The 18,437-nt window shown below is 40.2% G+C and overlaps 2 protein-coding genes across 3 annotated transcripts in view; both read right to left on the reverse strand.

The window, feature by feature from the left end:
• LOC148477384 (uncharacterized) overlaps positions 1-18,437 on the reverse strand; it is a 428,950-nt gene that overhangs the window by 246,925 nt on the left and 163,588 nt on the right. The gene's annotated exons all lie outside the window — the stretch shown is intronic.
• On the reverse strand, positions 1,874-2,827 carry LOC148477389 (olfactory receptor 2D2-like). The gene has a single exon (XM_088456803.1). It carries the CDS (start codon positions 2,825-2,827, stop codon positions 1,874-1,876), a length of 954 nt encoding a protein of 317 aa, XP_088312929.1.

Genomic DNA, 18,437 nt, shown 5'->3' on the forward strand with positions numbered 1-18,437 from the left:
CTGTGACAACTACATAACTGTAACAACTACTGTAAATACAGAAACTGTGGCAACTACATACAGGTGGCAACTATATAACTGTTACAACTACATAACTGTGACAACTACTGTACATACAGTAACTGTGACAAGTACAGAACTGTGGCAGCTACATTACTGTGACAACTACATAACTGTGAAAACTACTGTACATACAGTTACTGTGACAAGTACATAACTGTGACAACTACATAACTGTGAAAACTATATAACTGTGACAACTACATAACTGTGACAACTACTATACATATAGTAACTGTGACAACTACATAACTGTGACAACTATATAACTGTGACAACTTCATAACTGTGACAACTATATAACTGTGACAACTAAATAACTGTAGCAACTACATAACTGTTGCAACTATATAACTGTGACAACTACATAACTGTGACAACTACTGAACATACAGTAACTGTGGCAACTACAGTACATAACTGTGGCAACTATATAACTGTGACAACTACATAACTTTGACAACTACTTTATATACAGTAACTATGACAAGTACATAACTGTGGCAACTACATAACTGTGACAACTACATAACTGTGGCAACTACATAACTGTGACAACTACATAACTGTGAAAACTACTGTACATACAGTTACTGTGACAACTACATAACTGTGGCAACTAAATAACTGTGACAACTACATAACTGTGACAACTACTGTACATACAGTAACTGTGAAAACTACATAACTTCGGCAACTATATAACTGTGACAACTACGTATCTGTGACAACTACTGTACATACAGTAACTGTGACAAGTACATAACTGTGACAACTACATAACTGTGAAAACTATATAACTGTGACAACTACATAACTGTGACAACTACTATACATACTGTAACTGTGACAACTACATAACTGTGACAACTACATAACTATGACAGCTATATAACTGTGACAACTAAATAACTGTGGTAACTACATAACTATGGCAACTATATAACTGTGACAACTACATAACTGTAACGACTACTGTACATACAGTAACTGTGGCAACTACATAAAGGTGGCAACTATATAACTGTGACAACTACATAACTGTGACAACTATATAACTGTGACAACTATATAACTGTGACTACTATATAACTGTGACAACTATATAACTGTGGCAACTACATAACTGTGACAACTACAACAACATAACTGTGACAACTACATAACTGTAACAACTACATAGCTCTGGCAACTACATAACTATGACAACTACATAACTGTGGCAACTGCATAACTGTGACAACTACATAACTGTGGCAACTACATACTGTAACTGTGACGAATGCCTATCTGTGGCAACTACATAAATGTGACAACTACTGTACATACAGTAACTGTGACAAGTACATAACTGTGGCAACTACATAACTGTGAAAACTATATAACTGTGACAACTACATAACTGTGACAACTACTATATATACAGTAAATGTGACAACTACATAACTGTGACAACTATATAACTGTGACATCTACATAACTGTGACAACTATATAACTGTGACAACTACATAACTGTGACAACTATATAACTGTGACAACTAAATAACTGTAGCAACTACATCACTGTGACAACAACATAACTGTGTCAACTACATAACTGTGGCATCTACATAACTGTGACAACTACATAACTGTGGCAACTACATAACTGTGACAACTACATAACTAGTCAACTGTCAGAACTACAACCTGAATAATCTGTATGATATACTGTATAGTGGTGAACAAGCAGAAGCCATTACTTGCATTCATTTTAGATTAGTATTTATTCCACCTTTACCAGCCATATACTTTACACAGTGTTTCCCATTTTAATGAGCAGCAGTTATCAAACCTTTCACATTGAGTTTTCTCAGAGCAGCCTTCATGTCTGAGTTCTTCAGGCTGTAGGTCAGGGGTTTAATTGTGGGAATTACGATGCAATAGAAAATGGCCGTCATTCTGTCTTTGTAAGAAGAAAATGTTGCCCCCAGGCGCAGGTGCACATACATAGCAGACCCATAGAATATAATAACAGAGACAAGGTGAGAAATACATGTGGACATTGCTTTTTGACGGGCCTCTGATGAGTTGAGGAGGAATACAGAGGTTAGGATCTTGATATAGGAGCAGAAGATTAGTATGAATGGGAGTAAAGATCCACATATACAAAGTATGAAGATATAAAGCTCGATTTTGAAGGTGTTTGTACAGGCTAAGTTGAGTAGAGATGGGATGTCACAGAAAAAATGGGCAATTCTGTGAGAACCACAGAAAGGGTACATAAATATTGTGCTGGTATTTATAATTGAACAAAACAAACCTAAAATACATGGTCCAGTTGCTAGCTGGTAACATAATGTTGTAGTCATCACTGACGTGTATCTCAGAGGACAGCAGACGGCCATAAACCGGTCAAATGCCATCACTGCAAGGAAATGACATTCTGACACTGCAACAGCAATGAAAAAGTACATCTGAGCGGCACAAACAATGAAAGAGATAGATCTATCCACTGACAGGAAGAGCTCAAGAGCCTTGGGAACAGTAGTGTTGATAGAACAGATCTCAAGTATTGACAGGCCCCTCAGGAAGAAGTACATGGGGGTGTGAAGTTGAGGGCTATGAGTAACAGTCAGGATGATTAGGCCATTACCTACCAGCGAAAGAGTATAGGCAAACAGGAGGAATATCATTAAGATGACCTGAACTGGGAAAGACATATCAGAGAACCCTAGGAGGGTGAAGTGTGTAACATTGTGGGGGCTGTACGGATCTGTGACCATAGTTTAGGATATTCTCACTTGTCACAAAGTTAGAGGGAATGTTATGATTAATTGTTGCTCACAGATTACATTGTGTGTTAAAAAGTCAGTACTTCCTTAAGAACTGCTGAAAGCTGGGAAATCTGGTTTTACAAATGTGCATATAATGTGTGAGTTAGTATTGAACCCTAAATGTCACAATGCATACACACACAAAAAATCAGAGCACAAAGCATCAGGGTTGGATTATCCTCAGGCTCGCAGTTCACTTGCAGTGCATGATGTGTATAAAATGTGCAGGTCCTTACTAAACCGGGTGATGAACTGTCGCGGTGGACATTGCTGATTATCTGTCTATAATGCTTCAATACAAGATAACATGTTTCATTTATTTTCATTCATTTTTGTGAACATGTTTATACAGTTTTCATAATGTGCAGCTCCTGCCCTTTAGTCTACCTAATCTCATTAAACCACATGTAAATATATTAAAGGCAATGCATTTATTTTACCAATAAATACTTTGATACGCCCATGAATCTACAGTAACTTCAATACATTATATGTGTCTCTGCAGATCGTAGTTAGATATACAGGGGAAACCAATATAGAACAATAATGGACTCTGCAAATAGGTGGTTTTTAGTATACAAACATCATTTATCTGTATATAGAGAGATATAGTGATACAGGTAATAGTAGCAGTGTGAGAGGAAGACATAATTACTCTTTGTCATTTCACCAGATAATATCATTCTAATGTCTTCCCACTCGGTATAAATCTAACAGAATTAAGCGCAGTACCAGGTACACATAATCCATTATTTTAGTAAGAAAATGCTGACAAATGACTTATACATTGAAATAATCATAATAATTTCATCAGTGGTATCACAGTGCCTTCTCTGTATCACCCAGTGACAGTGTAGGAGGCCGGCGGGCACTGCAATCCATCAGCACAGTGTGTACCTCCACCCTAATACAGAAACCCACCCTTGCCAGAGCAGTATTTCCCAAAGCTGAGAGAGATCTGTCTTATATAGTGATATGAACCTTGGGGAAGCTGGTTCCTCAGGTCTGCATCAATTGTTATTCTGGTTGTTAATATCCAGCTGATAGGATTTCTAGATGATCAGAGTGAGGGTGTATAAAGACTGAGGAGCCAAAAAATAGATACTAATTGGCCCAAAGCAGTTATGTGTGATTCCCAGGGTAATGACAGTATTCATGAAGAAAGTTTGTTTATGACACTTACAAAACTGCAAGTAAATAACACAATGTAATGTAAGGGAATAACATTGGAATAATACATTTTAACACAAACAGTGAGATTTTTATTGTACCAGCACCATAGATGTCCATTTGTTACATTAGTTGCTTAATATGATTAATTTAAAAGTATATGTCACATGTATTATTTGCTGTACAAAAATCAGGAAATAATAAATTCATCCGAGTAATATACCATCACATAAAAGCACATTTACTGTTCGACTTTCATTTAAATTGGTAAAACATTTTAGGTTCTGCTACATTTAGTTTTCCTGTCCACTTTCAAGGTATTTATTTCCGTAAATAAATATTCTACTTAAAGTAACTTAATATTTCAATCACAAGACATTTGGCGTAGTCGGCAGGGCTGCTCTTTGTATGTGTTATCAATTGAAATAAGAAATCAAACTTGACCTGGTTTTCAATTGTAAAGTAATCTACAGTATAAGTTGTAATTGTGTGTAATGTATTATGTTGTTGAAAATAAAAGTACATTGAGGGAGGGAATACAGAGCCGCTTTCAGGTGGGCTAATGTCGGATCATGGTTACTCATGGGCCAGGTGATACACCGTAATCTTTATTCCCATACAGGATGGGAAAATGTGAATGTACCATTAGAATCAATCAATAGTAAGCGTCTCCAAGTATAACCAAGGGGTAAGAAAAGCTGCACACAAAACTTAGCAATGACTGCACAGTGCTGAGGTGGACAGATTTACTATTCTAGGGACTAGACCTGTGACTGCCAGAAGAAAAGCAAAAACATATAGCTAGGCATAAAATGCAGACATTGGCAATAGAAAGCATTGGGAAGCAGGGGCAGAACTATGGGAGACAATGGAGGCGCCTTCCGCCTGGCTCCAGCTCTGAAGGGGGCACCTCCTCCATTGCCCACAACATATTCACCCCACTTAGGGCTGTAACTATGTACCTTGTACCATCATGGCCCTTCACGGCACCAGAGAAACCACCATACACTAGTGGAGAGCTCCATGTCAGACCATCAGCTGCTGCCTTCGTCTATCTATAGTCTGTCTTCATGCAAATTGCTACATTATAGTGTCTGCGGAAGTGACAGGGGGGGCACCAAATTATAACTTGCCTCCGGGCGTCTGGGATGAACTTACGCGACTGTTGGGAAGAATATGATGCTTCTGACAGAGAAATAATTTGAAGTGCCTTTATCATACACTGACCCTATATATCTTCTAGCAGAGAAGGGAGAAAGATGATTAAAGGGCTATATTATGTAACCTTTAGTAACCTAGCAGTTGCCATCGTTGAAGTCAATGGTGAGAACTGCTTATTGGCTGAGAGAGGTGGAGGCTCACCTTTATCAGCCAATGAACGCTAAGCCAATGCATTTCTATGTCTCATTCACATATTAATGTACTTAAAGGGCATTACATGTCCGTGGCATGGGTATAGGCGCCTTGACGTTTTTGTGGATGCCTACATGGACTAAAGAGTACAAGAAACAAGGGGTAGGTGAGCATGATTTTTTTTACAGGTTAGGTGGATGCTACATGGAGAAGAGGATGTGAATGGCTACAGGGATTGTAGATGAGTATGTATGAGTGTGAGTGTAATAAACTTGTACTTTCACAGTGTATCCTGTGTTTATTTTAATATTTATTTTGCAGGTGAACTAGATGTATCAGCAGGCTTATAATGGCCCATAGGGTACCTGTGGTTCTCCTAGTATGAGTATGCGAGGGAAGTTTGCTGGGACCTCTAGTTCTACTGTAAAAGACAATATTATTTATTTTATTTTTTACACATTCAACCTGGCACCCACCACCCAGGGGTGTCATGCATACCCTGGGGATAGCCTTGGAAGATGTTGACCCCCCACCCTTATTGGGGGGGTCCCCACCTCCCCAGAAATCCCTGACCTGGGCTGACTAGTGGTCAGGTGTTGAATGCTTTGACTGGGGAACCTGGTGAAAGCACTCCACTAGAAAGAGTACGGTGCTATTTGTCGAAAATACAGGGGACCCCTACTCATTTTGTCCCATCTATTTCCACATCCAAGTCTTGCTCACTGAACCAGGTGCTGATTGATGTAAATAAAGTAGACTCCTACATTTTTTCCTCCCTGTATTTTCACAACCAGGACCAGCTCTGAAAAGACCGGTATTGGTTGAGACATGGGCCCTCATTCAGAGCCATATGCTCTGAGCAGAGCGCACGCTCTGAATGAGGGCCGCCCTCCATAAAAATGGAGCGTCCTCCTGGACGCTCGTATAGCTGTGGGTCACCACCCACAGCCTATACGAGCGTGCAGTTTGATGGCCGCGATGGTCGTGACCATCGCGACCATCGAAACTGCGAGCCGGAGCCTACAGTTGAGGTTTTCAACCGCAAGCCCTGGAGTGATTTTGGCTCTATCAGAGCCAAAATCACTCCCACTGACATCACTAGTGATGTCAGTGGGCCGGGTTCTGACGGGAGGCATTCCCGTGGGAACGCCCCCGTCAGGGAGGTACGCCCCCAGCACGCCCACCAAAGGGGGCGTGCTGTCAATCAACATCGACAGCACGCCCCCTTTGATCAGGCACAACGAGCGAAGGACTTTCCTTCGCTCGACGCGTCTGGCGCATGCGCACGACGGAGCTCCCTCCGTCGTGCGCATGCTCAGTGCAGACCATCGACCCACTTGCGAGCGGACAGCCGCTTGCGAGTGGGTCTGAATCAGGGCCATGATCCTATTCCAAATATATCAGGAATACTCCTAACCCAATAAGATGTAATTGATCATAGTCTTTCAAAGTTATTTGATTGTTTAGAAATTCTGCAAACATAGAATTTGCTAAATTCTAAATTGTTGATTCACAGAATAGCAAAGAAAAACGATAATGTTGAAAGTAGCCAACAAATTTGTGAAATGTGAATTATATTGTTTATTATTCCTTATGTAACATGCAATTTTCGTGATCATGAATTGACACTGAGGAGCATAGAGATGAGGCTTACCAGTGTTCATAGTAAATGCAAGTCACATTAACCAAATTGTACCCACTAAATGTCTATATTGAAGAGTCTGGACAGTGTTATACATACTGTAAATTTGAAAGGTGAACTTACAAATTAAAATACAATTAAACACAAATACAAAATAAAACTACAAAAGTAATTTTACTAAATAAAAACATTGACTACATTACATTTTGAAAACTAAAATGTCCTTAACTGTTGCTTTACAAATGCAAACATCAATTAAGTGATTTGAATAGATGGCTGTATCTGCGTATAATGTAGTCACTAACAGTGGGCGGGTCTAGATGCAATCAACCAATCATAAGTGCCTGGAGATGATCACAATCAACATCATTATATATTGCACCAGGGGTTGAATTCTGTCAATAGATATATACAGTATGTGTCTGAGTCCAGGCCTACCTTGTTCGCATTTGTATGATTTCCCCCAGTGTATGCTTTAGTGCTCCTATTACAATTTATAAAGCAAAGGGATTCATATGCCTAAGATGCAACTAAATATGCTTATGGGTGCAAGTTTTTTTTTCATGTGCATAAACAGTACAGAAATGTAGAGCAAACAAATGAATAATAATGTGTACAGTATATCCAAACCCACATGAGGCTCTGAGTGATACAGAATGTTCCCATGACAAAATGGGAGTCTATCTTACAGCAAACACCTTCTTATGAAATCTGTGATTAACATTTCTACTATTGTATTGTTATGACCATGTAAATATGTATTTTTTATTGATTGTATAATTCCTAGATATTGATGGTGTGCAGTCACACACATTGTTACTTTTGTGTAAACAGGCCTTTTGATGTTTACTGTTAGTTGTGTAACACATATACTGTATTTTACATCTATTGGTGTCTCACAGAGACACACCCTGCTTTAGCAGGTATGCTGGAGCCACACACTGTAGTGTGCCCACAAGTGAGCTAAGGGAAGTAGTATGTGCATGGGCAGCCCATTTCAAGTGGAAACTTCATTCCAGGTGGAGTTATGGGCTAAAGGACTGTCCATCTGACACCACTCCACCATGTGAATGTGAGAGGGGTTTATAATGAAGCTAATGGGATCTCACTCTCCTGAACAGTGATGACCAAAAGCATTGATCTTAGGACCTCATTCAGAGGCGGTTGCAAGAAGCGATCGCTCTCTCTGAATGAGGGCGGGCGCTTTTTTTTTTTTTTGGTGCGGCCTCCTGGTAGCAAGCTAAGCTGTGGGTTACCACCCACAGTTTAGCTAGCAACCAGGGTGATGGTCACAATGGTGATCACCATCGTGACCATCAGGGCTTGCGACAGACCCTAAGGTTGGGTCTGGGCACTCGCAAGCCCCAGGAAGCTTTCTGCTCTGATGGAGCAGGAAGCTCCCCACTGAAATCACTGATGATGTCAGTGTGGCCGCCCACAAAACGGTAGGCGTTTTGGAAACCACCCCCAAGCCCGCCTACAAAATGGGATGAGCTGTCGATCAACATCGACAGCCGCCCCTTTTGTAGCAATCTCCGGAGCGAGAGAGTTTCTCAGTGCGGCCGCTGCGCATGTGCAGGGCTACCAATCGACCCAGTTGCGAGCACATCGGTGCTTGCGATCGGGTCTGAATGACCCCCTTAGTCTCTACATTGTGGATAAAGTAGTGCAGAGCTTACACACATACTGTAGTGATAACATTAAATATAATACAACATATATATAAATTATTAATAATAAAATAATAATAATAATAATAATAATAATAATAGATTCTAATGAGATGTGTGCTTAAATTTGCAAGTTCCATCTGCAAAATAGACTTCTGTTCAACTCTTAATGTTTTTCAGTTTAGAAGATATATCTTTTTTCTTCATAGATAATATTTGCCAGACAAGTTTTTTAAGGGTGGAGTTGAGTTTTATTCACAGTGTTTGGCAATAATGCTTACCAATTTGTTACAGTGTTTATTTTATATTGGACAGGAAAACACAGAAAAAAAATAACTTTTGAAGGCAGGTCCGTCATTTTAAGGGGCAAAATTACCATTGTGACCACAGTTCTTGCAGCATTTAGGGTCAGAAATAGGGAACATCTTGTTTAGTCTCTTAGGTTATAAGGTCATCTAATATAACATCTATTATATCATTTTATTGCTGAAATAAAAATGGAATTCCATGCAATACCTCCCTCATATCTTCACATCCTTCCTCATGTTGAGGAGAACTCACATTTATTTACCAATCTCTTTCATAGGGATGTAGCCATAATGTTGACATCACAATTTCATCAGGTATGATGTCAACATTGTTGAAATGTCAACATTGAAAGTATTAGTATGTGCAGAATGTACAGTAGACCACTTGCACAATGTCTACATGTGAAACGAAGACACTCCACATAGATCTGCAGCAGAGAGTTAGGATTAGGCTGTGGGAGGGTAGGGTTATGGTTAGGTACTAAGGGAGGGTTAGGTTGTGGAAGGGTAGGTCAGGGTTAGGCACTAGGGAGGGAATTAGGGATATTCACTAGGGCAAAGGTTAGGATTAGGCTGCAGAAGGGTATATTTATGGTTAGGCACTAGAAATTGGATTTGGCTTAGGCTGCAGAAGGGTAGGGTCAGGGTTAAGCCCTAGTGGAGGGTTAGGATTAGGCTGCAGAAGGGTAGGGTCAGGGTTAGGCACTAGGGGAGGGTTAGGTTTAGGCTGTGGAAGGGTATGGTCAGGGTTAGGCACTAGTGGGAGGGTTAGGGTTAGTCTGTGGAAGGGAAGGGTCAGGGTTAGGCACTAGGGGGAGGATTAGGGGTTATTATTAGTCAAACTTATACCAGAAGCCATGCAGGATCCACATTAAGTCATCCTGATGTCAGCTTCAAACCCGTAAAACATTGGACCTTCTGCTCTAGGTAAGTCACCACTGGATCACCAGGGATGTTGTTTTGATATTATAATAATATGTCAACATTATATGTCAACATGATGAGTGTCAACATACCTAGCATATGGACATGATGCATTTCAACATTATCACCATGTTGACAAAATATACCACATATTCCTGAGGTGGAGTGAGTGGAGGAGATTGAGAAGAAGTGGTTAGTGAGGTAGGAGGACAATCGAGAGCAGACAGAGTTGTGGAGACCACAGGATTGGAGTGTTTGGAGGAGGAGAGAGTGATCTATAGTAGCGAAGGCTGCAGATAGGTCCAGGAGGATGCATAGAGGTTTCGGATCCTTGGATTTAGAAACAAACTGATCATTAGTTACCTTAATGAGGTACCTCAATAATGGGTTTTTTAATGGTGAAAGTGATGAGAGCATGTGTGAAGAAGAAATAGGGGAAAATACCAGATAAGGTGGACTGATTGAAAAGGTAAGTGAGGTAGAAGCAATCATCTGGAGAGGGAGCCAAGAAAGTGCCTGTAAATGGGGCTAAGTGTGATGCTGGAGGGATGAGTGGATGTTTAAAGGGCATGGACTGTATTCCCAGTGGCAGGTGAGAAGGAGGAAAGTGTAGACAAGCAGATAGAGTAAAGAAAAAATGTGACAGGGGGAGACTGATTGGAGGAGATGATCTGCCATATAGCAATAATATTGGATGTAAAATAAGTGGCAGAGTCAAGGGAACTGTAGGAGGAAGATGCAGCAAAAAGCAGATGCAGCAAAAAGCAGCTCACAGTGTACAGTACCAGAGAAGCAGCTCAGTGTACAGTACCAGAGAAGCAGCTCACAGTGTACAGTACCAGAGAAGCAGCTCACAGTGTATAGTACCAGAGAAGCAGCCCACAGTGTACAGTACCAGAGAAGAAGCTCACAGTGTACAGTACTAGAGAAGCAGCTCACAGTGTACAGTACCAGAGAAGCAGCTTACAGTGTGCCAGAGAAGCAGCTCACAGTGTACAGTACCAGAGAAGCAGCTCACAGTGTACCAGAGAAGCAGCTCACAGTGTACAGTACCAGAGAAACAGCTCACAGTGTGCCAGAGAAGCAGCTTACAGTGTACCAGAGAAGCAGGGCTCTGACTTTAACCGTACAGGAATTGGTTTTACACACATAAAAGTTGCAGATGAAGCACTATGGAACTTGGGGCCTGATTCAGACCCGGACGCTATTTGCGGCCACTCGCTGGCTAAAAGGGCACTGTGCGCACACACCTGTATGAAGACGCCCCTTTGCCACTCGCAACACACGTCATCATTGGCAGTTGTAGGATTAATCGGGAACATCGAGAGCCATCGGAGCTGATCGCAGCACCTGTGGTAGCCTTTTCCCACCACAACATTGCGAGCAGTTCAGGCTAAAATACAACCCAGTCACATGTGTAATGACGCTACTTTGCTAATTATGCACGCTCATTAAACTCCATTCTGACGATCGGGCATGCCTACGTTTGCACATCCACAGCCCCGTTTACAAGCACCTTCCCCTGTTACCACCCACAAACGGCACAATCTGCCACTCAAAATAACGGCCCGACTGCGGGCTATAGGCATCGCAATGACAGGTTCACGCACGCGCATTGCGAATCATACGCATGCACAGATTGCGAGAAATCTCTCAATGCGAGCGAGCGCAGCATAGCGTCCAGGTCTGAATCAGGCCCTTGGAGTGAGAAGAATCCATGTGTGTTTGCATCGAGTCCTATGTGAAATAGTTGAGCACAAATGTAAACATGTTGCAAGCCCCAGTGGTACATATATGCTAGCTATGCTGTTTGATCGTTTCCAGCTTTAGTATTTGTGTGAATAAGACACTTTTTGAGTGAAAAAGATGCTCTGTGTGGCCGAGTCATACAGGACCTAGAGCGCTGAGAGGGGTTATTTGGCGTTACTGAGGCCTGAGTATTAGAGGGGAATAGGAAATATTATCTGTACTGTAATCTTCTGACCTGTTACTGTACCTAGCTGGGGCTGCTTTTGTCTGATTAATTTTCATTCAATGCCACCTTCTATTAGCAGAAGACAGAGCAAAGGTGTGAGGATGGATATTTGGTCAATTTAAATTGGATATCGAAAAAATCCACCAGAGTAATAACGTAATAGTATATCCTTGACAAAGGCCTTGTAAGGCCCAAACACTTTGGTGAGAATACACATTCCCAACACCTCTACAACACCCCAGCCTTGATACTAGTCTCCTCCCAATAGAAGAGTGGAGTTGCTGCATTACACGCTGAGCCCAGGTCCCGCGAGATCCCACGTGATCGCGACACCCGGTAGTCTCGTGTGTAGCAGTGTACTATACACAGCCTGCTGGGCAGGACAGGCAGGGACGCCAAAAGATTTTACTTACAGCGATCATCTGAACTTAGGACAAGAAGGACGATGCAACGCACCAGGAGGTGTGTACAGAAGCTGCAAAGGGTAAGTCAGTGCAACTGGGGGTCCCGGGATGCCGCCCCACCAGTACACTACTTACTTACCTAGCACGCAGGACAATTATATCAAGAACTGCATCCGAGACATTTCCCCCCCATTATACAGTGACTATGGACCTCATTCAATGGCGGTCATAGCAGCCGCTATGACCGCAAAATCTGTATGACTGGTCGATCGTAAACAAAGTGACGCCCATTCGTTAGCAGTGCACCTCCTCTAGCTACCGACTGATATGATCGAACAATCGAGTCAATCGTAGTCAGGCGCTGTGTGGCGCTCTATGCAAATTATGTTGTGATGGCTGCGGCCGTATGTGTTGTATTGATGGTCACATGTCATGTTTACATGGACTATCGAACAGCTTGTTATCTAATTAAGAGTGTTTAACTCTTGCTGTTCTTTTTTCATGTTTTTTTTTAGTTTGTCAATAAACTTTATTGATCACATTGTTGTTTTTTTTTGGATCCTTGTTATGGTTTATTTTGTTTGTTTAGAATCGAAAGTAATGTTTATTATCTTTGAATGTACTGATGATATTTGTGTTAACTTAAAAAATGCTTTTGTATTTTACATTAGCATAATTTGCCCTCTTAGGTTTGCAATTGCGCAGTGCATGTTTTAACCAATCAAATCTGTCCTTTTTTTTTGGTGTCATATGATTAATGCATTGTCCAATAGTTTTTTATTTTATGAAACTGAGTAAATATTTTAGCCAATCATCTTTCTTTTCCCCATGTATATTTTATGTTTTCTGTAAAAACTGCCATTGCCATCATGAGAGCTGCGGCCTTTACCCGCCGTGAATTGGCCATAATGGTCAAGATTCTGGACAGGCGCCTAACCAACGCTCAGCCTCCCATTACAAACCGCTTAAAGCGTGCGGCCTATGCGGAGGTGAGGAGTGCCCTTCGGCGTGCGGGTTTCCCACACAATATTGCCCAACTTGAGAGGCGGTGGTCGGATTTGCGGCGCCGGTCGCCAGTCCTTTTGGCCAATTTGCGGGCACTAATACGTCGACGTAAGTATGCATTTGTATGAATGATTAAATTAGAGGACCCTTCAAAATGTCTGTACCTTTTCCAATTCTTTTCCTAAATGTAAACAAACACTCTTGTATGTTGTCCCTATTGTCCAGAATGTGTAAAGTGTACTTGTTGTGTGTTGCAGAAATTGAAAACTAAACTAAGATGTTATCCTTTTTTTTTTGTTTTTAGGCCAACAGCGGAGACGGAGAAGGGCTCCCAGATTTGTCCACAATGCAGGGCCCAACTTGCAGCCCTCACCCTAACCTTCCCCACCCGCTCAACTCAGCCCTCCCTCCCCACCACTATACTACCCCAGTAACCCTCCCTCCCTCTTCCAATACTCCCCTAGTAATCCTCCTTCCCCTGCCCACTCATCCCAACTCACCCCTCCCGAACCCGATTCCTCATCACAAATATCCCCTCCCTCTGATTATTTCCACCCATTGTCCCCATTGTCCCCTCCCACCCTTCCAACATCTCCAGTGGTAGCTTCCCCTTCAGGCTCTGATGGTATGGTTTGTTTGTTTTTTGGTGGGGTTGTTATCCATGTTGTGTTTATAAGCTTTACTTTTTTTTTGGTTGTTTGTTTTTTTTATTATCACAGTATGGGTATCATAATGAGTGCACAGTAATCATGTTACTATATATTTAGTGTTTATGTTTTGTGGCTGTGCACTCTTTTTTTTTTTTTTTCCAAATATTTTTTGCCTTTTTGGGGTTGTTTAAATGCTTATTAATTTGGGGTAAGTTTTTAAATGTTTGTATTTCAATATTTTATAAAATAAAAAATTTTTGGTTTAAAATATAAAAAAAAAAAATGTCACAGGACTTGGGAAGGTGCTAGGAACCAGACTAACCTTGTTAATGTTGTGTACCCTGTGTTTAAAAAATACTAAGATGTAACTTCATTATTGGAAAAGTGATGTTAGCCACAGCAAACAAACACATGGTACTTTTGGATTATCTAGAACATTCTAGAAGTTAATACGTGCAGTGTGTTTTAATGCTATGGCCTTCATGACTTATGAATACACCTCCCAGTTGTTTTCCAATCATCCTAGGGTTTTTTTATTATGCCACATAGTTTCCCTGTGTATTCAGACATTAAATGTTTCAACATATTAATAATGTTGTGTGGAGTAAACTTCATAACACACCCTAACATCATTGTGTCCACCCCACTGTTTGGGATATTGAATAATGTTTACTGTTAAAATGTGTGGAATTTTTAAGTAGTTTTTAACCAACAAATACATTTTTATGTCCACAGATATACCAAGCATACTTGGAGGCATCAGAGAGGAGCTCACTCGAGCAAGTGGCCATCTTCTGGAGGCCTACTGCTGCCTACAGCAAATTATGGGGAGTCTGCAGCGCTTTTAGTTTTTTGTGAAAATTCTCACAATTTTGTGTTAAAAAAACATTTGTCCTCTTTTTAAAAAAAAAATTCAATGGTGTAATTCTGCATTTCAAATAGTTTGCTAACAAAGCTGTGTGCCTTCCCATAGTGTAACTACTTCAAAAATGTGTTTTTTAACCTTAAGAACATGTGCAGTAATGTTTGGCTGTGTTTTTTTTGGGTTGCCCTACATTATCCACCTAAAAATGGGATTCCAAAACAATGTACACCAAAACTATATTAATTTGATTAATTTTTAAAAAACAAACATGTTGGCAACATGGTTTTAATTGTAAAAAGCATTTCATAACAGAATAACACAAATAAAATGGCCTCTGGTGTTTTTTACAGTAAATATCTTGCTTAGTCAGACATAAATGACAAAAGGTAAACTCCAACACAGTAATGTATTTTTTTTTTAGAAAACATCACAAAATAAAAAACAAATTAACTAAACATGTGGTGGTAAATCCAGATAAAATTTGTTAGTTGTCCAAAAACAGAACAGGGTATTGCCAATGGGTTCCATTTGTTTTTCATTTATGGAAAGGGTGTTTTTTTGAAAAAAAAAAAAAATTAGTCATACCTTAAAATACATTTGCTCTAAGTTTAAAATACAAACTTAACATAAAAAAATACCTAAAAAATCTGGAAACTGCATCATTGCATCTGCCCCCCCCGACAGCATCACAACACATTCCTCCGGGGGGCCATCCTCTGGCAAGGCATCCTCTGGCTGCATGGGTACTCGACTCCTTATTGCGATGTTGTGGAAAATCTCACACAGGACCACAATGCGAGAAACCATATATGACGAGTACATGAGTACACCATCAGAATTATGGAGACACCGGAACCGGCCCTTTAAAAGGCCGATACAGCGCTCCATCACCTGCCTGGTTGCAGAAAACGCAGCATTATATTGAGTTTGGGGCCCTGGTGTGGGATTCAATAAGGAGTCAGCAGCCTGGGCGTGCAAGGATATCAACTGTCACCTGTTGAAAATGGGACACCATAAGTTTGAGAAATTTTAAATGAAACCATGTTTACACTTTTACTATAGCTACATACTGGATTTATACTTACCATGAAGCCACGCATCACCAGCTTGCAGTGTGTTTAATTTAGGCAAAATCCCTGAATGCTGGATCACGTACGCATCATGGCTGCAGCCCGGAAATTTGGCATTCAGGGAGAGGATCTGGAGGGAGGCATCACATAGCACCATTACATTTAGCAAATGGAAATATTTTCGGTTCCTATAGATTTGTTCCCTGAATGCAGGGGGCTGAAGTGCTATGTGAGTGCCATCCACTACCCCTATGATGTGTGGAAAGCCTGCAATCTCAAAAAACTTCTGCTTTACCACATCAAGGACTTCCGTATCCAAAGGCATACCAATAAAATGTGCTATATGATTGAATAATGCATCTAGCACACGCCTCAGGATCCGTGAAAATGAGGGCTGGGAGAGGCCACCCACCAGCCCCACAGTGGTTTGGAAGGACCCCGAGGTGCAGAAATGTAACACCGCCAACAACTGTGTAAGTGGTGTGATTGCTGTAGGAATGTTAATCTGACTTTCTAGATCATTTTTTAATATTGAAAGAGTATTTAGGATAATATTTGGAGGCAGGCAATAACTGGATAAAACACATCAGGCATTCCAAAAAGGGTGACATGTGTTCTATAGATCTTGGCCCTTGCACGCCTCCTATGCCTATGCCCAGGAGGAGGCTGAGGAAGGTTGGTGGGGGGCAACATGGCCACTATTAGCTGGCCAACATTGCTCTGTAAAGTTTAAAAAAACAAAAATTAGTTGTGTTGAGAATGTTTTTATTAAAAATTTGAAAAAAATATTTAGCTTAGTAATAATGGTGCATATTCTTACAGGGTTGGGCTGTGCCATCTTCTGGAACCCCTACATGTGTTGTTTGTGTTCCGAATAATTGTTATTTTGTGAAAAATAAAAATAAAGAAAAGTCAGACACAAGTATATTACTACTATTATTGTTAAAATAATCCTTTACTTTGAAATTGTTCAATATAAATAAATGTCAAAATCACTGTTTAAAATTTTGATACGACCATGAATCTACACTAACTTCAATACATTATTTGTTTCTCAGCAGATCGTAGTTAGATATACAGGGGAAACCAATGTAGTACAATAATGGATTCTGCAAATAGGTGGTTTTTAGTATACAAACATCATTTATCTGTATATAGAGAGATATAGTGATACAGGTAATAGTAGCAGTGTGAGAGGAAGACATAATCACTCTTTGTCATTTCACCAGATAATATCATTCTAATGTCTTAAAGCGCTGTACCAGGTACACATAATCCACTATTTTAGTAAGAAAATGCTGACAAATGACTTATACATTGAAATAATAATAATAATAATAATAATAATAATAATAATAATAATGATGATAATAATAATAATAATAATAATAATAATAATAATAATAATTTCATCAGTGTTATCACAGTGCCTTCTTTGTATCACCCAGTGACAGTGTAAGAGGCCGGCGGGCACTGCAATCTATCAGCACAGTGTGTACCTCCACCCTAATACAGAAACCCACCCTTTCCAGAGCAGTATTTCCCAAAGCTGAGAGAGATCTGTATTATATAGTGATATGAACCTTGGGGAAGCTGGTTCCTCAGGTCTGCATCACTTGTTATTCTGGTTGTTAATATCCAGCTGATAGGATTTCTAGATGATCAGAGTGAGGGTGTATAAAGACTGAGGAGCCAAAAAATAGATACTAATTGGCCCAAAGCAGTTATGTGTGATTCCCAGGGTAATGACAGTATTCATGAAGAAAGTTTGTTTATGACACTTACAAAACTGCAAGTAAATATCACAATGTAGGCTTGTACAAGGCTGCTAGGTTTTATTTCAAAGTGGGTTTTTTCTAAGTGGGACTACATGTACAGCATAACTTAAAGAGTTAGTCAGGAGTTCTTACTAGCTATTTCCTCTGCGATCAGTGAGGGATGATGATTTGATGGATTTTTCCATTCTTTCATTGCAGGTAATCATATATTTGCACCAGGCACCTATTATAGAAAAACCAATGCTGTTTGGAATTCTCTGATTTGCTGGGTAATCATATATTTGCACCAGGCACCTATTATAGAAAAACCAATGCTGTTTGGAATTCTCTGATTTGCTGGGTAATCATATATTTGCACCAGGCACCTATTATAGAAAAACCAATGCTGTTTGGAATTCTCTGATTTGCTAGGTAATCATATATTTGCACCAGGCACCTATTATAGAAAAACCAATGCTGTTTGGAATTCTCTGATTTGCTGGGTAATCATATATTTGCACCAGGCACCTATTATAGAAAAACCAATGCTGTTTGGAATTCTCTGATTTGCTGGGTATACTGTCTTTATTAAATATCTGTAAACACCAGAGTAACTTTAAATTTAATTATATAGTCAGATCTTATCTCCTAGCTTCATGGGATGCTGTTTTGGCCTTGCTTGTTTGTATTAGAATTTTATGACTTGTATCTGGTGTGGGTGAGGGTAATGAGGGTGGGTGTAATCAGTGACTACACATGTTATGCT

The sequence above is a fragment of the Taudactylus pleione genome, unplaced genomic scaffold (genome assembly GCF_031769625.1).
Source record: "Taudactylus pleione unplaced genomic scaffold, aTauple2 ptg000720l, whole genome shotgun sequence".
Taxonomy (NCBI): domain Eukaryota; kingdom Metazoa; phylum Chordata; class Amphibia; order Anura; family Myobatrachidae; genus Taudactylus; species Taudactylus pleione.